The sequence below is a fragment of the Tachypleus tridentatus genome, chromosome 3 (genome assembly GCF_004210375.1).
Source record: "Tachypleus tridentatus isolate NWPU-2018 chromosome 3, ASM421037v1, whole genome shotgun sequence".
Taxonomy (NCBI): Eukaryota; Metazoa; Arthropoda; class Merostomata; order Xiphosura; family Limulidae; genus Tachypleus; species Tachypleus tridentatus.
In genome coordinates, this window is record NC_134827.1 from 6761404 (window position 1) to 6787617 (window position 26214).

General features: G+C 35.0%; 1 protein-coding gene across 1 annotated transcript in view; it reads right to left on the reverse strand.

Moving 5' to 3' along the window:
* Positions 1-9563, reverse strand: part of LOC143246007 (tachykinin-like peptides receptor 86C) — a 36296-nt gene extending 26733 nt beyond the window's left edge. The window contains exon 1 of the mRNA XM_076492254.1: positions 9040-9563. Within this exon, the coding sequence (XP_076348369.1) occupies positions 9040-9305 (266 nt within the window). The 5' untranslated portion in view covers positions 9306-9563. The remainder of the gene's footprint in view (positions 1-9039) is intronic.
* Between the last annotated feature and the right edge of the window lie 16651 nt (positions 9564-26214).

Genomic DNA, 26214 nt, shown 5'->3' on the forward strand with positions numbered 1-26214 from the left:
TCTCACAATACCGTAGTTTACCACAAACTGTTTACAAGAGTATTCCAGCGATATGTAAAAGAATGTAAGTAGCTGTTTGATTCACCACTGTTCCATTTTAGTAAAAGAAACAAGATAGACCTAGTAATACTTTCAGTTAAAAATGAAATAATACAACACTGCTTAGGGTTTAGTAATACTGTGTATAAGTGCTTTCACAGTAGGCGTAAAGAAAACAGTAAATATGAAATCCGAGATAAATTGTAACTTTATAATTTCAGCCATTTTAAAATTTTCGTAGGTGAAAATTATTAGACTCGTATATATTCGAGAATATTATTATTGACGGTTTTGGTTTTTAACAAACAGCTACACCAGAACTGTGCTCCGCCAACCGCGGGGAATCGAACCTCAGATTGTAGCATTTGAAGTCTTGAAAATTATCTCTGTATCCTGGTGGGGAACTTGAGAAGGAAATAATTGTATAGCAATTAGATTTTGCTGAATAAAAAAGAACTTTTGAAACGAATGCATAAGTATGAAACTCGCTCTGTGTTTTTTGATAAAATTTGTTTTATAATCGTCAATGTAAATGTTCTTGAGGACGACGGTAGGCTTGAGGGCTTGTACTAAAATTCGGGGTTCGATGTCTGTAATATGTGCAGTGCAGATATCGTATTGAGTAGTTTTGTGTTCAAATAAACAACCAAAACAAATACAACAGAAGGAAACTTCTATTTTTGGAGAAAAAACAAACCAAGCCGAAGTCTTTGTCATATATCACAAACTCCTAAGACACTGATACATTTACTTTGTGTTCTTGAAAAATAGTTTTTAAATTTCTAAAATATATTCATCACAAAACTAATTTTTCAATGAAAAACTAGATAAAAACCGAAAAACATAATGTAAAACTAAAGAAAAACCATAAAAAGAGTAGACAATTGTAATAAAGAAAATAATAGATACTGCATGCAAACATGTAGATTTATTTGGTACTGCGACTGTCAGACAAGACAAATTTGTGGGGAATACAGGATCAAGAATCATTGCTGAATATAAATGAACGTTTGGCAACTCGGAAAATGTTACTACCAATTTATCATTGTTCTGAACATCTGTAATATATCTATGTAAAAATGATCTAAAACCACTATTTGTTCTTACTTTCAAAACTGCAAAACATAATATAATAGATGACTCTGATTTCTCTCCTCAAAAATTATGCAAGGAAACTTGCAATATAAACAGTTAGTTATGAGAACAATTTTTAAGATTAAAGTAATTTAAATAAATAAGTAATTTTATTCTTATAAACCTAAAAAAATAATATTAAAACTGTAAGTGAGGATAAAAAATAATGTGGGTAATCTTGAATTACTCAAGTAGTGTTAATGAACGACAAGACTGTTATGATATATATAGGTGTTTGGTTTGTTTTGAATTTGGTGCAAAGCTACTCAAGGGCTATCTGCGATGGCCGTATTTAATTTAGGGATGTAAGACTAAAGAGAAGGCAGCTAGTCATCACCACTCACCGCCAACTCTTAGGCTACTCTTTTACCAACGAATAGTGGGATTGATCGTAACATTATAACGCCCCTATGGCTGAAATGGCTAGCATGTTTGGTGTGATGGGGGTTTGAACCCATGACTCTCAGATTACGAGTCGAATGTCTTAACCCACTTGGCCATGCCTGGCTTCCCTAAATTTGTAAAAGATTCTCGAACGAAGGAATCAACAATGTACTATGTGTGTATGCAAATAAAAGTGATTACCAGTATTGTTGGGCCAAGTGAACTTTCGAGAATATTGCCAAAATATTATAAATCGACGCGTTAAGAAACGGTAATATTGTTTCTTGCTCTCAAGTCTTGCACGATACACGTCCAACAATATATGTCACATGCAATAAACTGAAACAAACGTAGATATTAAAATACGTGTATAACAGTAAATCCGTTAAGGGTAATGAATTCTACTTTTAAAAGAGTATTTTTTCTGATTACTGGAACTATATAGTAATATAGGGTAAAACGTTTGTGATACAAGTCACATATAAAGTGCAGATAGAATTCTCCACATTTCTGTGCATTTTTTCCTAACAGATTGAGAAAGATTTGTGGAAAATAAGCATTTGAAATCTATCTCCTTTCGCTCACATAACATTAACTAAGTGTTCTTTCGTCCAATATCATCCGCAGACAAATTGAAAAGAATGATTTTTGTGATTAACTTCAAACAAACGAACTGCCCATGTCATTGATATGAATACATATATTTCTCTCAATAAGCATGTTGTATAGCTCATTTAAAAAACATCACCTATGAAGTTTTTATTCATTTTTGTGTGTTGTTTTAATCAATAGTATTTCGTTTTGAAATAATATTTTGATTTCGTGCTTTAGCTAATATGCAAGTTTGTTTTTAAGCATACTTCGTGTTCTTATTTCTGTAAGTCCCTTTTAATAACTTTGTATTTCGAACAAACGGAGAGCAGTTGCTCAAAACTTTGTCATATAGTACATTATAAAAACCATTTTCCAGTTTGTAGCTTTTCATTTTTATTATTGATAATAAATGATACCGACACTAGAAAACTGGGATAAAAATGTATTGTTAATAAAGTACTCTAGATGGCGCACGGACATTGCTGTCTCATTAACACTAATCTTTTCCAGTGTCAGTGTACATACTCTTTTAACAGCTTGCTATTTTTTGAAACTAATTTAATCAGATTAAATTTTAAAACTAAACCGGTATCGGTTTGGTTCATACTACGTTACATTGTAAGAAAGATTAATCTGTAGGTAGTTTCAGTGTATTTTCAATAAAATGTTTTTTTTTTCTCAAAATATACGACAATTGACATGAAATCAATTTGACGTGTCTTTTAAGCGCTAAAAAAATTCAGTTTGTTGGTAACAAAAGGGTTTTCAAAATGTCTTTCTATATGAGGACAATAATTGTTTGAAACTGAGTTGGTTATCTTACAAAACAAATAAATATCTATACCTGGTCTTATGAGAAAGATGTAAATTCTAACATTTTTTTTTCTGAACCATAGTCAGTACAAACTAATAGAAACCGGACAAAGTATATGTTTCTCCAAAAAAGAGAATGTTTATAGATATTGCGAAAACTTCGTTTTTTCTATTGTTTTCGTGCGTTCTTTACGTTCTACAATAGTCAACCATATTTTATTCAGTTTTATGTATATTCTATATATTGCAAACAGATGAAACATATTTTTTATTACGCTAGACGTAATAATTATACAAAAAGTTCGTTTTTTTTTTAATTAAACACAAAGCTGCAAAGTGGGCTATCTGTGCTTTGTCCACTACGGATATCGAAAGTCAGTTTGTAGTGGTATGAGTCCGCTGACATACCTCTGTGCCGCTGGGGTACATGTAAAAAGTATGGTCGCTGTTATCTATATATTTTATAAGCAACCTTCCAGCTTCGCATGTTGTCATAATATAAACATAACCTTTCAACTTCTTAGATGGTTTAATACATACGTTAACGGATTTACTGTTAAGTATTTATTATAGAAATGCATGTAACTTATGTTGTTAAATATGTATTGCAAAATTCCTGCCTATTCTCTAAAGTTGTAGAAGATTCTCGAGTGTAAAAATCAACAATATTTGTCTTACATTGTTGTTAACCAAACTTTTTAAAACTTCACCGTAAATGTTTATAAACTGACGAGTCAAGAGACAGTTTAATATTGTTGGTTTGCTACAGTCAGTATCCTATAAACCTCGGAAGCTATAATTGTGGTAAACACTTGTCAATTGGAAAACTACAAATATTTGAACAGGAACGTTTATAGCTTTCGAACATTAAAAACCGTTCAACTTTACAGAATTGACTTTGGACATTAGTGTTTCTACGAGGACATTAGATATCTTCCTAGGTGAAAAGTGAGCTTGTAAACTGAGTGAGACTGGCCACGAATTGAGACAACTAACTTTTCCGTCAAGAGAAATGTACCTGTGTTTCAGCATAGAATTAATCCGCTCTCCGTGAATCGTCGACAAAACATTCAGTTCCAGACCAGATAGATGACTCAGTATTGTTTGTAAGTTTATAAACCATTATTTGTAATAACTGTTATTATCAATTGTATCGTTGTTTGTATATTAAAATAGTTAAGAAAGAAAATTGTATCAATTTTGTTGGCATATATCATAAATTTGATACTTATGAGGATTTAATTAATTTCTAAATTTGAATTAGAAGTTAGCTCGGTTTCAGGCTGTTCGAAATAATAATATGTAACATAATAAATTGGAAACTCGTAAGAGGTAAATTACAATACATAACAATAATTTCCTAATTCAAGAAAGTTTGTTAGTCTGGTATTCTTCACGTGTTTTGAAGTTAGCGGTAGTAATGTAATATTCACACATTCAACTGACATGTCTGAGCTGATGATTGATAATATATTATAAATAGGGTGATGCAAGAGCGGTGCACAACTTCTACAACTGTTCGAAGTGTTCATCATTGATATATAACACAACGTCGCAACAGAAGATTGAAAGATTAACATGTCTTAGCCCAGTTTTTCAACACAGGAAAAGAAAAAACAATAGTGAAACACGAAATTGACTCAGCTTTGTCAGGTGGTTGGGGCGCTCGACTCATAATGTGATGGTCACTGGTTTGAATCCTCGTCATACCCAACATGCTCGACCTTTTGACGGTAGAGACTTTATAATGTTACGGTCAATCTTATTATTCGTTGGTTAAAGAGTAGCTCGATAGTTTGCGGTGGGTGATGACTAGCTATTTTTTTTCTATTCTTATACTGTTAAATTAAGGACGGGTAGCCCTCTTGTTGCTTTGCGCGAAATTAAAAGAAGCAAACGAAACACAAAAATGACTCCGCAAAATAATAGAAGCACGATATTTAGAGATATCATGAAGACATGCGATATCACTTCTTATAAACAACTTTAAACAATAAGATTTGACATGACTACTGCTTTGAAATATTGCACTAGTAACATGCAAAACGGCTAGATTGTGTTCTTTCTGTGTAGCGTTGAACGAAACAGAACAAGATAAAGATATTGAGTAATCAAAAATTATATATATGCTATCATAATGGAAATGTGAATGTGTTAAAAATTTCAATAAGGAAGAGGCAAGAAATAAATATGAAATCTTTGGTTTTTATACTCCATAAATCTAAGGTTTTAAAAGGCTGTTTTTTGTGGGTTTTTTCACAAATCTGGCGCTTGTTTAGCGTTTACTGAATATTCAAGTCGTTTGTTTGCTCTCAGTGATTCGGTTGTTAGTTAAGCCTGAGGTCTGTCTGTTGCATACATTTCCATATCGGTACAAAATGCATTCATGAATTTTGCTAGATACGATCTTAGGACTAGCATATTTGCAAGAAACACTCAGGTCGATTGAAGAAACACTGTAATTTATATTTTCAAAATGGACGAGCGCTAAATTTGAAGACTTATAGTGATAAAAACAGGTTTCAATCCTTGCAGTGGAAACAATGTATAACTTTGTGTTTAGTAACAAACAAAATGGGCTGGGCGTAGCCAAGCGGTTTGCATGCTCGACTGTAGATCAGAAGGTTCTAGGTTTCAACCACGATATGCCATTGAACACATTCCGCATATTTAATTGTTCGGGCATTATAAGTGTAACAGCCAGATCCAACTACTTCGTTAATACAAATCAGACAATAGTCGGCAGGTACTGCTGATCAGTTGTCATTTTTCTGGTCAGAGTTCTAAATTAGGAATGGTTTGTTCGTAGGAGTTTGTGACCTGACCCTTTAATTTGTGTCACATAGCATGCCGCTCAAGTTGAACATGCCGATATCTTTCCTAAATACCTTTTTCTTTTACGCCATTGAGTTGTGTAAGATTAAATGAACAGGAGAAAAATCAACAACTGAAAAAATCTTCATTGTTGATCATGTTTTCAGTTTTAGTAAAGTCAGTTTGTTGACAAGTTTAAGAATTTCTTGAATAACATTCGACCGTAATTGAAATTATTCAACTATATGTCAGACTTTTATATATACATAACCTCAATACTTCTTTCATAGAAGAATATCAATTTTTTTCTATAACACATGCACACTAAATGGGTCAGAATGTAGAGGAGTAACTTCTGTTATTAAGAAACCTTTCAGACTACAATTTTTTGATATAACTAAAACTACGTACGTATCATGATTATAATACCAACGATAACTATTATTAGTTATTATTATTATTATTAATATTATTATTCTCACTTTTGTCAATTGCTAACTGACAATAGATATACATTTCAAATTATGCAAAATATACAAACCCAAGGATACTCATCAGCTATGCTTGCTGACTTTACTACAGAGAACGCTGCATGCTTAAACAGCCAAACCTTTTTTTTCCTCATGACTTCCTCGTGTTGAGAGTTCAAAAGAAACTAAGTTTTAAGAAAAAAAGAAACGAAGAATAATTTTATGTTATTTTTACTTTATATTTTACGCACCTGCGAAAATAAAATTTTACGGAATTCGACTGACGGGCACAGCATGGCCAGGTGGCTAAGGCACTCAACTCGTAATTCGAAACCCCTTACACCAAACATGCTCGCCCTTTCAGCTGGGGGAGTTCAAATTACGAGTTGAGTGCCTTAGCCACCTGGCCATGCTGTGCCCGTCAGACGAATATGGCTTACCTGAATTTTTAATTTTGATGATTTTTTCAAATGTTTGTGTGATGGAAAAAATAGTTGTAATGTAATTTTAAGAGTTTTTTATAACTAATATTAAAATCTTACTGTTACAGAGTAATCAGCTATGCATAATAATGTATTTAAATATATGCAGCATTAGACTTTTTTTAAAGCTTTATATTAACAAGTAAGGTATCAGTAAAAAACATAAATCATTATAGTGGCAGCATAATTCCACAGCGACAAGTTTACCGATTTACAACCATAAAATCAGGGGTTCGATTCCCGGCAGTGAACTCACCAAATAGCCTGATGTGGCTTTGCTATAAGAAAAACACACGCGCGTATATCATGATGGAATACTGTAGAGCTACATTTCTATGAAACATTGTTCTTAAATAGGCTTAAAACTTCTATAAAGCTCTCTGTCGAAATAACTTTTCAAACGTAGAACACCATTTTTTATATAACATACTAATTAAAATGTAAATGATATGTGAAATGTAGTGGATTAGTTTTACAAATTAATGAACACTATGGTTTGTTATGTCTTTTAATAGCTTTTTGTGTGTAGTTAGCTGGCAGTGGCTTACTATCTGTTACACAAAACAATGATTTTGTTCCAATCTAGAACGGTTACCAAAATTCGTTCCTATGGTAAATACAGTGTCAAAACATAAAATAGACTCAAAACTATACCTAATCAATATCTCTACTTTATTAAGTCACTAAACAAGACGGAATTGTTAATAGCTGCGGCTTTAATTATATCTTAAATCGATCAAGAGATGGAACTCTGACATACATATTTACGGTTTACAAAATGTATTACGTAAAAACATTTTTCGTAAAATATGTAATCTGTTTAAGCAATAAATTCAAAGGAAACTTTTTTTTCCCTTGTGTTTTCATAAAGAGTACACTAGATTAATTTGTAGTGTGGAATTTCGGTATCTGAAATCTCCTGTCAGTAAATCTATCATTGGAAGATAAAGATGATTGCTTTCAATAGCTTATTTTTATGTCTAAAAAAACATATACCATTGCTGGTAGTTCTTACAATTCAATTACGCAAAACGTCTGGTCTTAAAGATGACATGTAAGATGCGTTAATTATACTACATCCAAATTATTTCATTACATAACCGTAACCGTATGTAATTACACATATTAATTGTTAAATACTTTCGAAAACGTTTGATTTAGTGAAATATTTTAATAATTCATTTTTAGATATGTAGTGTTTTTACTTTTACAATGTATTTTGCACATAAATACGCAAATTATTTGGTCTATATCAGACGAAAGCTTTCTCGTGATCACCAAAAGTATCGATAGAACGTGATTCATATATCCTCTACGGTGATGCATAATTTGTGTGTTTGATATTAAGTAAAACTTTCTATACGTAAATATTTTGAATAGTTTGTATTTGATTTTATAAATAATTATTAGTTATGCTGACAATAATAGTACCAATATACCTAAGAAAGTTAGTACGTGAAAGACATCGGAAAGGGGAGTACACAGAAACAAACTATGGTGAAAACAATAACAAAATTGTCCACTATGCTTTCAGCTTAGTGTCCTCAGGATATTATGGGCTGAAATATGTGTCTTTCACGATTAATGTGTTTATTATTCAATTATCGGTATAATGATAAAGTAAGTTAATAAAAAATTTGCTTTGCACGTAATGAATTTCGTAAACAATAGGGATTTATATTTTTTTATGTATGGCAAAACTAATAAGGCTGACTACTGTCGCTATTAAAAGCTAATAAGACTACTATCTACTGCTACCATTCAAAACTAATAAGGCTAGCTACTGCTGTCGTTCATAATTTTGAACTACTGAGTCAGTCAGCAGACCTTATAATTCATGCTAAGGGATTGACTGTCACTCTTATAATGCGCCAACACTACCAAAATCCATAGTTATACCATATATTTACAAAATTTATTCTAGTAGAGGCATTAAGGTTTGGATGAACCATTCTTGGTAAAAATACGAATAACCTAATTGGTAAAATATACGTTTAGTAAAATGTGTTCGGAGAATCACGCTTAATAATACATCTTGAAACATTTAAAATGAATTACACAGAGTTATAATAATTACAGATGTGAATGCATTTCACAGGTTTAACAGGCATCATAGTTTCGTAATTTAGCTGAGGAAAGAACGTTATTTAGCCAAACTAGCTGTATGGAAAGTACTTTCATTAAAAATGCATTTGTTCGTTTTGCTAAAGGTAATTAATTTAAATTGTGTATTTTTTTATTTTAGTTCTGCCGTGCAGGAAACAAGAACCAAACATTCTAAAAGAAAAGTTATTAAGCATTGAACTTACCGGTCTACACTCAGGGCTGCTATACTAAATACTGAGGTCGAGACGGTTAAGTAAGCAATGAAGTTACTAATCGTACAATACACGGATGCAAATGGCCAGTGGCTTCCAAGTAAGTAGACAAAATTAAAAATGGCATTAAAATCGGCCAGTAACAGATCTGCTATCGTAAGATTTAATAAAAAGTAATTTGTTACTGTTCTCATTTTCCTATGTGCGACAACTATCCACGCCACAATAATGTTGCCGCCTGTTGCCATGCTTATCATTACACCAAAGATGGTAGCCCACAAAAACTGTTGCCACCATGGAAGAACATATGGGCGTATGTAAAGGTGAAATCTCTGGAGGGTTTCAATACAGTAATTTTGGAAGTTATTCTCCTCGGAAAAAGTTTCTAGTCCCAAATATCGAGTTTTATTTCCATTTTTCGAGAGATGACGAAGAAATGAGACGCACCACGTGATGTTTAGCTTCGACAGAGTGTTAGAAACATTTTGATGTTGTCCATCACTGTTCAACTCCAATAACCAGGCTGTCCTGTTCATTTTTCAGGAAAATGTAATACTGAAACTTCAAGCTGGCCTTCCAACCATCATACGATGGTCTCGAAGCAATATATTCTTTCTATTATATAATTATCTTTTTTCTATGAATTCGACTTTTCTTATTGACACGAATTAAGTGTGCTATTTATACGTAATTCTTATGGACACGTTTTCGGTTTGTGTCAACTGCTTAACTTGGAATAACTAACCCCTTTACCAGCTTCACGCATTGCATCTTAAGACAGTAACCGATTGTTTACTGACTAGAGAGGAAGAGAACACACAAGTGTGCGATGCGATCCTCTAAATTCTGGCTAATACCGGTCGATCGTTATAGTCACGTCAAGAGCTCGTGCCTAACCACCAGATGGCACATATTATATTATGTGTCACAACGTCTTACGAAGTAGGAGTGAAAACACATAGGTCAATACAAAGTGATATATTATTGTCAATAAATATTAATTGAGCTATAGAAACCCGTACTCTCAAGAAGTCTTGATAGAACCCGAACGCTTTCGAAAGGTGGACCTTTCTCTTTCAGCGGCAAATTGAAGAAGAAAGTTCCACCTATCGAAAGCGTTCGTGTTAGAGGGTTTTTCTATTTCATTTCTGTTAGTTAAGCTATATATTTATATATTTCTAAGAAATCGTTTTCTTTTAGTTTATATTTCTGATCCAGTTAAATAAAACTCTTTTCGAAAGCGTTGTCACGAAATGCAACTGATAAAAAATATTTCACAAGCTCTTTAACGTATACAGTTACACAGTTTGACATAAATATTTGTAAATATTAAACATTTTAATGTAAATGAAGTTAAAAACGTATTTTGATCGACCTAATAAAAACTGTATAAATCAGGATCTTTGTTTTTTTATGTATCGTAAAATGTAATAATGAACGAAGACTTAAGACAAACACATTCTAATGAAGAAAGACCGGATGTAGCTCAGTAATTAAACATGCCGAGTTGATAAAAGATTGTGGTTCTCGCTCCCCTGCAACAAGAAAACAAAATAAAAAAGAAAAACCAGAATAAACAATGATACAATCCGTGTGTGTGTGTTGTTTGTTTTTTCATAGTAAAGCTACATTGGGCTATCTGCTGAATCCATCCGTCAATATGTCTACGGCGGCTGCTTACTCGAGAGGTACTTAATGGTCTTTAGTATGTTTTATTATGGGACGTTCTTTCATATTTTACTTTCAAATAAATTTAGTTTTGGTTATTTGTTAAGCCTAAAGCTACACCATGGATCATTTGTGTATCGGAACCAGAATTTTAGTGTCGTAAGTTACTGAAATAAGTTTATATAGTGTCGAGATATACGAAGAAATGGAAGTATATATATAAAGATTGTTTGTTTTGTTTTTGAAAATACGCTCAAAGCTACGCGAGGGCCATCTGCGTTAGCCATCCCTAATTTATCAGTGTAAGACTAGAGGGAAAGAAGCAATTCATCACCACCTACCACCAACTCTTGGGCTACTCTTTTACCAACGAATAGTTGGATTGAAAGTAACATTATAACGCCCCCACGGCTGAAAGGGCGAGCGCCTTAACTCACCTGGCCATATCGGGCCAATAAAGATTCTAGGTGACAGTATCTTTGACTTAATGCACCTTATAGAAATATTACCACTCGCGCACAGTTAAATAGATTTTGAAATTACAAACCTTAGAAAAAATAAAAATGAAACAATCATCATCTATTTAATACAGTTATTCTAACTATTCTAACTGATGGTTTATAAATAAAATGGTAAAGGAACACCAACAAAACTGGAGAGTGTCATTAGAGAAAACCAGCCAGAAAAAAATATTAGATAAATTTTTTCACAAAAAAGTTAAATTATGGTTTTAATAAAAGTGGGAGGTCTTATTCCAGATTCTTTTTATCTCGCTGGCTTTCTTTCTTTACATTTGTAAAACTAGCCAATATTTCAATAATATCTCAGAGTACAGAATGAAAAAATATTTTTATACTTTCAAACTTATCACGAAACTAAAAAACAACAACAAAACACATTGATCAACAATCGATAACAAGAGATTCTTTTACAGATTGGTTCACTTTGGAGCAGTGAAACCTATTAAAATTTTAAAATGTGTCTTGTGATCTCAATGGGATTTAACATCATTGCTGTGACTTGTTCTAAGTAAGCGTCTGGTCCGTTTATTTGTTTCTATAAGCATTACTTCAACTTTACAAGATACAGTGGAGCGCCATTAAGCCGCGGACCAGTAAACCGCGAAATCGCTTAAGCCGCTATAGCAAGTCTTGTGAGCGAGGATTATCGCGGCTCACCGATAATTTAAGAACGTGTAAAAACGCGGCTTACGAATTTAATTCTGGCTTTATAACTTCAAGGGGATATTTAAAAAGGATTTGCTTTAATTTGGGAAATAAATAAAATATATTACAATAGAAATGGACCGTTAATCTACCTTATCCGCTCTCTATGTCATCTTTATGGAGGCCGCCATTGTTACCGAATCACACCTCTCCATACAGTAAAGTTAATCCGCGGTAAATCCGTGAAAAAAGTGATCAATAATTAAAGTATTATTTTTAATTCGATAATCCGATATAATGATCACGCAATGGCTTGGATGAGGCTCATCGGCGGAGCTGTTGGCGACTTCGGCTTTTCAGTCACAAAGGTTTAAGCCGCGGACCACTTAAGCCGCGGTTAAGCAGGTTGACCCTCCAAATACCGCGGCCTAACGGCGCTCCACTGTAAGATACTGAGCAGCGGTTTTATCCCTGATTGTGTAGTGAATATGGAGCTATATTACGATTTCAGAAATATCATGTCACACGTGTAATTATTTTATATTATTATCGCAAATGGATATTACAGTATCTAGCTTTCCTGTATATGCACTAATACAACAGTGCTATCAGACAAATTACAAAGAAAAGTGAGAAAACATGATCAACGTACAGATACGAAGATTTTTGGCCACTGACGCCTCTGTTGCGCTAGATATTATCTGACTAAAGCATTCCATACTAGGTTTATTCTGTTTTCACAGAAAGACCACTCAGAGTAGTGTGTTTAGATCGAACTTATGTAAAAGTAATATACCTGAATAAAAAAATGTATTACTTTTATTTCAGACAATGACAAAGGATTGAAAAACATAAACATCCTATAATGGTTCGTAGTTTTGTACGCATGCGTATGTAGGCTTCTACAAAATGGGTACTGAGAGGAATTTAAACTCTTACAATATGCCACTCAGACAAGACAGAGTCTAAGAGTAGATTCTCAGGGTCACCGAACCCGAATTTAGGGTTGAATATTTTGTTCTTCAGGATCTTGGAGTTGCCCTTGATGTTACTTTGTTTATGGTCTCTTTCGTAAAATAGTGAGATCAAGCTTGGTGTGCTTGTTCAGGTATCTGGATGAGCGTCTAAACTTTTTTTTTCAAGTATGAATCATTTTTAGGTGGTTTTGGAAGAAACTGGACATAATGGAGGAGTTTCTGTAAATTATGAGAGATACTGAAAATGCTCAGCGAAGCGGTAATGTTTTTATGTTCGTCTTCCTTAATACACAAAGTATACATAAATCTATCACTACGTGTTTTCATATACGAGGGATGATCAAAACGTTCTAAGACTTCTTCTGTTACAGGTGCCAGTACAGGGGCAGTGAGCTTCACTGAGGTGTGTACAAAGTACAAATAATGATCTACCCCATAAAGAAGCCATTTCTTCAGATCTTATATCCCTATTGCGAAAAACGTGTTCAAAGACAGACATATCTCTTGTAACAATAATGGACAGAAAAGAAGAGTAATGTGTTGCATCAAGTTTAGTGTGAAAAATGGTAAAGGAGGAAGATAAATCCTCAAAAGTTAAGAACTGCCCTCAGTGATGACTGTTTAAGTAAGGCTGTCGTTTATCAGTGGATAAAACACTTCCAAGATGGCTGGAAATCAGTCAACGATGACCTATGTCCTGGGCGACCGTCGACATTGTCCACTGATGAAAGGGTTGCTAAGGTGAAAGACAGTTAACTAGGCCTTTTATAAAGATATCTTGATTTGTCTGAGGGAGAAAGTTAAAAGAAATTGCCATGAGCTGTAGGAAAATGGTCACTGATTTCTTCATCGTGACAACACACCTTCACACACTGCTATGTCTGTTCAAGAATTTTTGGCAGAAAAAAAACCAGTTTTATGATACCCCCCCCCAATATTCTCTCAATCTTGCCCTGTGTGATTTCTTTGTTGTTTCCAGAAATTAAATTTAAGTTGAAAGGAAAGATTTTATGACATTCCAACTATTCATAATAATGTGAAAGCAGAACTTAGTTGCATAACAGTTGAAGACTTCCAGCTTTGCCTCCAAAAGTGGCAGAAATGTTGGAACTAGTGTGTATCAGCTGGGGGAGATTACTGATGTATGTACATTATTCTTCGGAATAAAAGTGGAGGCTTAGAACTTTTTGATCACATCTCGTACATCAAAAAGTGCAATGTACCTTGCGAAATATTGAATATCACGTATAAATATACAATGCCAATAACATTTAACTGTCTATTGTTAATTAAAAAGTAAACATGACAGATAAACCAACCATAATAAAAATAATTTTAATATACCTGTAAGAAAGTTATATGACAGTCACGGCTGTTATAAAAAAACGATGGATCAGCATTTATCAAGACTACGTGTTGACATTGTTAAATGTTTTATGGATAGTATGATACTATTACATTGGTCAGGGTATTTAACAGCTCTTCGTGACATAAAATATCTTTAATGTTTTGATGTTGAGGATATATAATTTTCAAATCACACGAACTTATTGTATTTAACAGCATTGGAGAATATAGGAATAAGATGGACTTGGGAACACTAAGACTGTCCAGGAAAAGACTTATAACAAACAAATCGTACCACAGCAATTATAAGCAAAGTGTAGTGTTTGAAAGAAAAGATGATTCATGAATCCAAAGATCAATAACAAAAGCTGTCTACTTGTCCAAGTCAACTGTACACAACATAATCAAAAAGGGTATTCGTTTTGGAAAGCAACACAAATTATGTGTTCATAAGTTGCTTCCTAGACTTTATCAGGAAGGGAAAAACAACTGTGTAAATAGTAGTTAGGTGTGAAAAATGGCAGTACGTGGTGATAATTGACGAAAAATATGTATCCTACTGGTCAATAAGTGGTGTATGACATGCCCGCAAATGTTTTCAAATGTATTCTTAATAGTTAAGGGATCGGGAAAATACATACAGAGATCAATGTGAACTATTTTTGTTATCAGACAAAGGTTCTAGGTTATTTGAAACACATTGAAGTTGAGCCGAAGGAGACACATTAAAGTGTATAAATTCATATCTATATAAATTAGTCATTGTTTCATAATAATGGATGTAATCTTTATTTTACGCGGTAATGTGTATTTAATTACTTTATACTTACAAGTGACTTTACTAATCGGTGCTTGATATTTTTGACAAATATCTGCTTTGCCTATTTGCAGTTTAACTAAATCACGCACTTCAATTAATGTAGATTGTAACCGATACCATGCATCAAGGCCATGAAGATCTATACTTTTTGTTCCAACATCAGAAGGTTTGGTAAACAACTGCTTGAATATTGTCCTGTGTACCAAAATAATGAATGGTAAGTATCTATTCCAGTCGCTTCAGTCACGACTGTCAAACTTAGACGTATATACCCATTATGTAACCCATTCAGTTAAATCATTATACTGTGAGTGATATGATGAAGTGTGTATCTTTACTACTCCTAATAAGCTAGAATTATCTGCAAACAATTATTTGTTGAGTTTAGGTTTTGATTCATGTGAGCCTCTCCAGGTGCTCTAGACCACGCTATACATTGTTGTGCTGAAGTAACAGTAATAGACTCTAATGAAGTGTCAACCACAGAAGAAAAATTTTGGACAACATATGCGAATTGGTTGATTGCATTCATCTATGCCCATATTTGTTCTCTTCATATGTGAATCACAAAGTTTTCATGTAGTTTATTCTTTTGTGACCACCTCTTTCTTTAAGCAGCAAACATGGGATTTTAACCCAATCCCTCAAAGTTTTGACATAAATGAAACACAAAGTGAGTGTTTTCAGCAGTAATTGTCTAAGGAAGTGCAACTAATTAGGAAGTTACTAATTTTAAATCAGAGAAAACCACTTTTCATTCATGTTGGCAACAACGCTGATTATAAAAAAAAAGACGAACCTTTCTATTCACGTCTGGTATATCATCATTTATCAGAAAGGAATCTATTTTTATTTGGAGATTTTGTTACACTGTAAGGCCTAACATGCATTATTAATCTTAACTAGATGGAGTAGTTGTATCCTTCACCTGTTGTCAACCCCCTTGAATTTGCTGTGATTCTGATTGGAAAGAAAACTGATGCCTTTCCTCGTGCTTAAAAGGATATGAATAATTTTAATTCGATGTCTCACAACTTGCACTTAATACAGCGCAATCTGATCAGAATTGATGGATACATAGCTGGTGCTATACCTTCATTAAATACTCTAGCATATTGTATTGTGCTGTATTGTTCACACTTAGCACCACACATTTTGTTGCTTATAATTGAGTCCATTCGGTTTAAGCAATTTATTGATTAAAATATTTTAGGTAATGGTCCTAGTTCTCTTTAACAAATCCTTCTATAACTATTGTAGTAATCTCTTACCTTTGCTGCCGTTGAGTTGTGGCTCCAGGGGTAAACCTCATATGCAACGTTTCTATCTCCAAGCTACAAAGTTGTTTAATTGTTTGACGTCTAATGGCGCAAAGTAACTAGGTTATCCGCGCCAAACAACCAATAAAATAAAAAAATAAAGTAAAATTATTAAAAATTGTAAAAAGTAATCATGTTAAAACAAAACAAGGTCCAATTTTTAAACTAAAAACTTAGATAGCGTTAAAAAGGTCAATGGTCCTTAACAAATTAAAAATATTTGTAAGGTGGACAGTGTCACTATCACCAATGACACTGCCCAACATGAGGGGTAAATGTTTGGGTAAAATATATTAAATTGGTGCCGTTGTTGCGAGTTGTAACGACGGCATAAGTGTAAAATGTGGGCTATTGTGACTTGAATTCACACAGACTACACATTGGGGCATCAGTCCTAGATAAAAGAAAACAATGAGTTAAAAAGCTGTGACCAATGAGTAGTCTAATTAGGACAACTTCCTTTTTCCAATCCTTATGAAAACAAGATGGCCAAAGTCCAATAGAGGGTTTTATCTGGAAAAGCTTATTATCACGTTGTTTACTCCAAGTCGACTGTCAACTGGCGCAGAACCGAACTTTGAACACAGGACCATAGCTCATGTATGGAACAGGTATGGTAGTGATAGAGCTAGAGCAGACAGACCAAGCTGAGGTATCCAGTAAAACTGGGTATAAATAGATGTTAAAGAGAAATAGGCCTGTCTGTTTTAAATATCGACGAGGACAGGGTAAGAACTAACGTTAATCAATTCCAGGGCCAGTAGAGAACAAAGCGAGTTGGTATAAATAGTGCAATTCGTGTACTGCTTAGCTTCTATGTGATCCAGTGCAAGATAAATGGCGTACAGTTCGGCAGTAAACACAGAAACAGTAGAAGAGATTCTGTGGGCAACAACTGAATCACAACAAACTATGGCACAGCCCACAGATATACCTAATTTTTAACCATCCAAAATAAATGGGAATGGAAGAATAGTTTAAAAGATATACAGCAAATAGAAGACAGTACTTCCAATGGGGAGTATTCGCCTTTCTTAGATGACTCAAAGAAAGATCACACTTGAGGATGGTAATAAGGCATGGTGAGATGGGCTGACCGGTGGAGATAGCAAAGTCATCTAAGGGCAGTCCAAATTCAGCCAAATGCACCTGGATACAAAGGCAAAAACAAACAATGGTAGGCCATTTATCCTGAAAAAGCATGGCCTTCTGAGGAAGGAATACACATTCCTAGGTTGGATGCTATTGTAAAGATTGAAGTTTCGAAGTATAGGGAAAAGGAAATTGCAAACGGCGAAGGCGTAGAGGAAGTTCATGAGACAAGCCCTCGTGCAGAGTCGAAGCCCCATATAGTGAATGCAGTCCGGCATTTTCAATGCCAAGGTCCTAATAGAACCATAGATCAGAGACCCACAGTCCAGTTTTGATTGAATGAGGGCACGATAGATATTTAGCATAGAACATCGATCCGCTCCCCAAGTGATGGAAGAGAGGACACGGAGGATGTTCAGTGCTCTTGAACATTTAACTCGTGGCTGCTTGATGTATGGTATAAAGGTCAGCTTATGGTCAAAGATAAGCACCAAGAACTTTGCCTCAAGGACCATGGGAACTTCACTGACACGGAGTTTGGGATCAGGGTCAATATCTGGTTGGCGGAAAAAGTGCATGCAAACAATTTTAGAGAGAGAAAAGGTAAACATTTTTGCTGCAGCCCACTTAAATAAACGATTGAGGGCAGCATGTAGTTGCTCTCATGTTCAACGACTGACAGAAGATATGAAAGTCGTTGACATAAAGCCCGTTTGCAACTGTAGGAGGGAGTTGTCCAATGATGGCATTAATCTTTATATTGAAAAGTGTGACACTCAAGACACAGCCCTGAGGGACTCCAAGTTCCTGTAGAAGAAAACGTAAAAGTGTCGAACGCACACAAACTTGGAATCGTCGGTCCATTAAAATTATTTTAAATAAACATGGTCAAATGGCCACGCAACTCATGTGAGTGGAGGTCTTACAAAATGCTGAACCTCAACGCAGTATCATAAGATCAAAGAATACCGACACAAGATGTTCAGAAAGTCTTCTCTAATCGACGTTTCAAGTTTGATAAAGTGGTCCATGGTGGAGCACTGTCATCAGACATTACACTGGGTGGGCGAGAGGAGATTGCTTGATTTGAGGAACCAAACTAGACGAGCATTAACCATCCTCTCTACGGTCTTACAGAGATAGCTCGTCAAAGCAATTGGACAGTAGTTTGAAAGAAGTTTGGGATCCTTCCCAGGCTTAGAAAAGGGGAGGACAATAGCTTGATGCCAAGCATCAGGAAAAGCATTCTCCTGCCAGATCCAATTTAAAAACACCAAACGAATAGCAAGAGGAGCCGAAGAGAGATGGCATAGCATCTTGTAATATATACTATCAAGTCACTAATGTACTGCCAGACTGATGAAGTTGTGTTCCACCAGTGTTAAGGGGTGATTATAATCATAGAGATGATCAGCCCAAAAGGAAAAAGGCGATCGCTTTGCTTAAGTATTGATGGTTAAGAAAGTGAAGGATAAAGCAGAAGTGCTTGATATCCGGCAAAAGCTTTTGTTGAGAGTACTGGAAATGCTCTGGGCATCAGCAACATCCTGGTCACCAGAGAGCAAGATCGAAAGAGGGACTAAAGTCTACTGCCCACTGACCTCCAGAATCTTGTCCCATGTGATTTTGAAACTGGTGATAGAAGAGATGCTGTTGTGAATTTAATCCAAAATTATTTCTCACTCTGACGTCTTACCTGCCGAACATATGGACGGGCCCGCTGAAAAGTGATGTAGTTTGAAAGTGTGGAATATCTCGTTTTTGAGCTTTCCGTGCTATGTGGTAGATAGGATTCAACCACAAATGAGGATACCATAGAAAACGTGTTTAGATTTTAGGTATAGATTGAGCAGTTGTTTGGACAGTACAGTCAATTACTGCTGCCACACAGTCGTCAATCAATGGCTTACACTCGACCTCGACAAAAGGCTCAAGTTCCGAGAGAACAGTGAAAGAGGACCAGTTGGCGTGGTCCAACAACCACCGGGGCACGCGGGAAGGGTGGCATTGGCCACTGCCAATCTCTCTCAAAATAACAGGAAAATGATCATTGCCCCGTGGCTTGCTGTCAATTTTCCATGAAAAATGAAAGAAAAGTGAAGGGGAGCAGACAAAGAGATCAATAGCAGTAAAAGACTGACTAGGTGCATGAAAATAAGTATAAACACCAGTATTGAAGAGAGAAAGGTTGTGATCCGAAAGCATATACTCTAAGTAGCAACCCTTCCCATCAATAACAGCACCTTCCTAGAGGGGATGATGTCCATTAAAGTTCTCAGGATTAAAAAGTGAGAGCATCAAGGCCTGACTGATCATAGGTCTCTTCAGAAGACAGGTAGAGAGAACAAACAGTGATGCTACGACCCAAGGAAATACGGATTGCTATGGCCTTCATGGGTGTATCGAGTGGCAAAGACAGGACGAGCACATGCGCAATTGACCAGCAGTGCCACCCTGCCAATGCATTCATCCATTGAATGTATATTCTGTCATTTTTGTACGAAGAAAACTGATGAAAGGTGATTGTATTGGCAGGTTTTAAAAATGTTTCCTGTAAGAAAAGACACACAGAATGGTAAGAACCAATCAGTGCTTTGATGAAATCTAGATCACAACACAAACCTCGACAGTTCAACTGTATCAAAGTAGCCATTTCTACTTATGTATAGGCGAATTTGGTGGAGAGCCCTTCTATTTTCGACCACGTCTTTTTCTTTATTCTCTTTGTTTGAAAGAGGTCTATCGACCTCCATGGATCCTGCCTTGGGTCGAGTAGACAGGTTTTTGTTGTTGGAAGAAGATTTCAGCGACTGAGGGCATGAATGAAGAGTCATTCTGCATCTTGGGGCCAGAGAAGAAGATCGACTTGAGGAAACGCCAGAACTCAGAGCCAAAGGAAGTGGATCCAGGAGATATTGTTTTCAGTCTTCAAGTGTTGTACTTCTTTCTTCTCTACTCACTTAGGCAAGAACAAAATTACTAGGGGTGTGAACCACTACAGTTAACACAGTGTGGTTCCAGTTCACAAGAGGTGTTTGAATGCTGGCACTGAAAACGTCGGAAAGGGTTTAGAATTATATCGCCTAACTTTACAAGTTAAGTATCCTACTTTGATAGTGACAGATGGACGGGGCAATGTGAGAGTCAAAATAATTACATCTGTAGGTAACTTTGTAAGTGGAGATTCGGCACACTGCAGAAACGCCTTAGTTGAAGAAATCAGCAAGGATCTTCGACTCGGGAATGTTCTTTAACTCCCTCTCAACTATAACTCCTCTAGAAGAATTAAAAGTTGCATGTGGAATAGCCTCGATGGGTATATCCCTGATGATCTTTGAATTCAGAAGAGTGTAGTATGTTGTGGTGAAGATGTTTTCACCAAAATGTCTCCAGATTGTAACTTTCTTACTGACTTGAGGGAGCCAGAAAACCTCTCTAATCCCTTTTGAATAAAAACGGGAGATATTTGCCCTAAGGATTTCTCAGACAACGAATGCATAATCAGAAATCGAGGTACGGAATTTGACTGTGACGGTGACTATACAAGGGAGTCATCCATCCATGGTTGTTTTCCAATAATCTGTTTTTCTTCGCAATTTTTGATTTTTATTTTTGTATGGGTAGAGGCATTCATAATAAAGGGAATACATTTCAGTTCCCACTGTCTCCATCCACCATGGAGCCCTACCAAGAAACATACTACAATGCCAAACAAGGACATTACAGAAACGCCAGAGTTTCGTGAGCAATATACCCGAACACCAGCATCAGACACACTGTCTACAATACGCGTTGAGAACATCCAATGTTGGTACTTGGTTGACCCTAGCCTTTGGTTGGACTAGCTGATTAACCCTAGGGGAGCCACAGGAATTCGACGCTAAAGTGGTGTGTAAGGGTTAGACCCCTCAACCACCAGGATCTTTTTCCCTTCACGGGTTGCTACGCGCGGCCAATACGTGGGTGGATGTTTAAATTCCAGAGGAGGAAAACTGAAAATACAGAATCTTCTCTGGGAGGTCCCCCCAATACGTACAGGAATCCACGCTGAGGATCCAAGTTGCTAAGAGTGCTTTTGGTCTCTCTGGGATTCCTGCATCTGTGTGGACGAGGAAATAATGTCTAAAATCCATGGATTACATTTTCGTATGCCACATTGATCTCAAAATTTGAACGTTTCCAGATTCCATCACTAGATCATCTTGCTAGTTGAATGGCTTCTTTTCATATTGAATGATCTTGTCGTGAATGCTTGTTACTCGACTTCACAATGAAAAATCTTTTTTTTAGTGGATGTTATTCTTCAGGTACTCTTCAACTGACTTATGATCTCTGGAAACTTCAAACTGTGTTGCAATTCGACAAATTTGATTCATAAACATCTCAGAGCCCAGTCGAGGCATTCTTGTCACTATTGGAAGAAATGTCAAGATATCTGGTATCTATGCAAACCAAGTGTAATGGATATCTACTCCCTTGAGCTGGATACAATTAATGGTGTTTAAGCAGTTTCTATGAACCAGAAGACCATGGTTACTATTCAATCTCCTGATCCCATAGCCATATTACGACTGATGATAATGCTCTCTCTATATGTGGTGGGATATCTTGATTCAAGAGGTGACTTGTACGTCATGCTATAATCTCCAACATCGGTTTCACTTCACATGCTAGTTCCTCTTGTCTAGTGTATTTTTGACATGATCTCAAAAAATAACATTCTGCGATCACTGTTAGTACACTAAATATCTTCCTCTCCACAGTACGTTTGATATTTTCACAGAAAATTATTCTTCATGATAACTGTTTATACACCTAATAATCCAAACAAAGTACAAACAGAAAACAGTAGAGCACATTTAGTTTAAGTCCTTGTGATGCTGATAGCACTTTATGTCTTTACTCTTAATTTTTGTCCATCTTTTTTGTAAAGTGTAGACTGAAGAAACGGTATTTTAGCTTCCCAAATTGACGATTAAAAGGCAAATGCTTAAGAGATGGTTAGCGCATTCCACGTTGGGTATATTCTGTTTCCTTAGAACAAGCACCAAGCACAGCGCACATGTACTGAAATTTTTGAATAGATCATTGTATACACTGGAATAAGTAGTTGCGTATTGCTAATATAAGTAATCTACTGTATTCTGTGATGAGTGAGTTTTGTTTCTACGTTTCCAAAGAATGGTAAACTTATTTCTGTAAAACATCAAAGTCTTAGGTACTTATATAAATTAGTGGGTTTAGAAATGTTTACCGTATTGGTCTATACGAAAAATAATAATATCATAGAAATGTTCCATTGATACTCTTTACAAATCTCTCAGTGGCACAGCTGTAAGTATGAAGACTTATAACGCTAAAAACATGGTTTTGATATCTTTGCTGGGCACAACATAGATAACCCCCTGCGTAGCTTGGGGTTAATTACAAGCAAACTACCGTACAATCAGAGTCTTAAGGAAATAGAAGCTTCAAGAAATGTGTGCGCAAATTCGTAAGCAATACAAAAATGTGTATCATTTAAACAAGTAATTTGTTTTATGCGGAATTACTAAACTTTGTATGGCTGGCGTCAGAAAAAGATACAATTTTCAAATTTAGGCTTATCTTGTTGTACATGCCACTTTAATTGTATTTTAAATTAATAATATTTCTAAAATTTTGTTAAGTGCAAGGTTATCTATTATTTATATCTCCTTCAAGCATATAACTTACAACTACAAATTGTAGAGGAAGTGCCTTACTACAATTTTTGAAGCATTTTGTGCTGGGAGAAAATCCCATTTGCATGCCAGTAACACATAAAGGCAGAACATCATCAACCATACTTCAGATTACTAAAATGAATTTTTATAATAGGATAAAATACCAGGCTGTAGCCATAGCAACTTTAAGTTGTGAAGGAAACTTAAAATCGCCTAACATATCTCCAATTGACTAAATCACTTTTGAATTTTTCATAGGATAACGTGGGATACAATTTTCAAAAATAGAAGTAAAACTACAAAATGTACCAGCAATAAAGAAGTTACAGAAAATAATAAGAACATTTTAACAAACAGTATGGCATTTCAGAACAAATGGAAACAATATTTTCACAGCATATTACAATAAAAAGGTTATATTCACCATTTTGTCCGCTTTACATCAGTCGCAGACAACGTTCCTACCAGAATCATTTTATTTTCCCGTTCTTTAGCTTGTTCCCTGGGGTTTTTTTTTATGGATATCATATATTTTCTGGTCTTTTATATTTTTAGCTAGTATACTGAAGTTTAATATTCGTATTCTAGGAGATGAAGTATTAGAGAATAGTCCCTATCATGTTTATTAGATTTATTGGCAACTAACTGATGTACCTGTTCAACACATGGGAAAAACATAGAGGTCACAGACAGTACCATAAGGCGGTTAGATCCGAACACCAAAAATTATATTACTAACCAGACATGGCCAGGTTGTTAGGACGCTCGACTCAGGTCTGAGAGTCGCGGGTTTGAATCCCGTCTTACCGGTCACAACAAAGTTAAAGATACGACAGAAAGTGAAATATTTTGCAGGAGATTTTGTTCACAGTGAATAAAGATTTTATTTCTTCATTGTTTTTGCGTCTTTCCTTTTCTGTAAAGTTTTTGAATATGGTTTTCTGAATAGTTTCCAACTTATCTGTCAGACGTCGTTGTACCTAAATATTACAGATCGAAAGTATAAAATAAACTTTCATCTTAAAATATGTAACCTAAAGTTAAAAATCAGGGTTTTATCAGAGCTTACTTTCAGAACATTTTCTTTAATATTGTAGTTTTAATGTAAATTTAAAATTTCAGTAATAACTTTTTATTGTTTATTTATTGTTGAATTTCACGCAAAGCTGTTGTTTGTTTGTGGTTCAACACAAAGCTACACAATAGGCTACCTGTGCTTTGTTCATCACGGGTATCGAAACTTGGTTTCTAGCGTTGTGAGTCTTTATCAGTCATTGCCGTTCTTAATTTTAAGGCCTAGATACTTGAAACATAATCTGACAGTTGCGGGTTCGAATCCCTGTCACATCAAACATGCTCGCCCTTTCAGCCGTGAGGCGTTATAAGTGACGGTCAATCCCATTAGTAAGAGTTATCTATTTTAGAGTGTATGCGTTATCTGTGTGACAACTATTCCACAAGTTAAAATAACGAGGACATAGATAGTCTCCAGGCACTCTCATAACTTTTGTACACGGATGCTTTCATTTCTGTACTACTTACTTTAAAGACGATCCATTAGTTGTGGATATGTAAGTACGTGTTAGCATCCCACACATAGAGTTGGCTGACTCGATTACCGTAATTTTATATATGGTAACTGACGACGTACAAGGACTGTTTTTTTTTAGCACTTTTGCCCAAGAAGAGGGGATAACAAAAATCCCTGAAATAGGGCACATTTTATTATAATAGGACACTTCTTTATATAATTTTAAATTTGAATTTAAAGGCACAAGAAATAAGTTATTCTAATGAGTAAATTATTACCTTCCTGAAAATAGGGTTTATAATTAGTATCTATAATGAGGTCATTAGAGATTTAGCAACAAAAGAAAGAAGCAAAAGGGACATTATCTAACATTTTTTAAACAAATATGGGCTTTCTTGGCGGGTACGCTCAGCTAGTTATGTTAGGTCGCATAGTACTCTCTGTACATATATATTATTTGAGAGAGTTCAACAATATTTAATGTAATCAATCAATAATGAGGACTAACTAGAGTACTAACAAGTATCAGTTCTCTATTGTAAAATGTGTGTGCGTGCGCGCGCACATTCATGAAACGATTTGAAAAATTCAAGTGAACGTGAAATATTCATTCTAAAACGAAAGCAATACTAGTATATCTCACACATCGCTGAAATAATGAGACTGTGCTTAATTAATTGCTTTATCTAAGATTTTATAATAATTTCTATGGACCTACTAAACTTTGTTCTAGTCCACGTTACTTGGTTGTTATCTTGATATTTTGATATTTATTAATAAATCTGAAGTTTGCTTGTGGTCATTAAAACATAACTTTGTGAAAAAAGAACACAAAAATGTATAAATAACAAATGGGAAAAACAAACAAACTTTGTTTGTATGGCAGGTCGTGTCGGTTTCAACAAGATTAAGGTTTTTTACATTACTATTGAAACACACTCTAACATTAAATTGTTTTAAAGCAATGTTGGCCCCACTTAAACACTATTTCTAATATTTGGTTAAAACATTAGAAAATTGCATTATGGTTTGAAAATATAAGACCTTAACCTTCCTTACAGTTTTGTAGGCTAAAATCTACCACTTTTGCGTCATGCAATACATGAATGCGATAAGTACTTTTTAGGAGTAATTTAGTCACATTATGCTAGGTTTTATTTAAGAGACATTTTTCTTCCAGTAAGAAAACGTAAGCGATTTTAAATTTCTACTGACAGAGCGCATGCAAATTGAGGCACTCGCATGAAGGTGCATTTGGTTACACACTTTATTCAGTATTTCCTAAGGTTTCTGTACGAATTCTCTAATATTCTATTTATAGAATTACTCTAAAGTTTTCTGTTAGTGCTACATTAAAACTAGAAAACTACTAACAAGGTTAGTTGTTTTCTAGTTTTAACGCTAGGATAGTTTTGCAAATATTTCAGGTAAGAGAAGGAACACTTGAACATTGTTATTTTTTCTGAATTTATTTTCGTAAAAAGCAGCAGTGTGCAGAACGTTAGCTGAAGACCCACATCACCATACTGAATCTCTGTTTA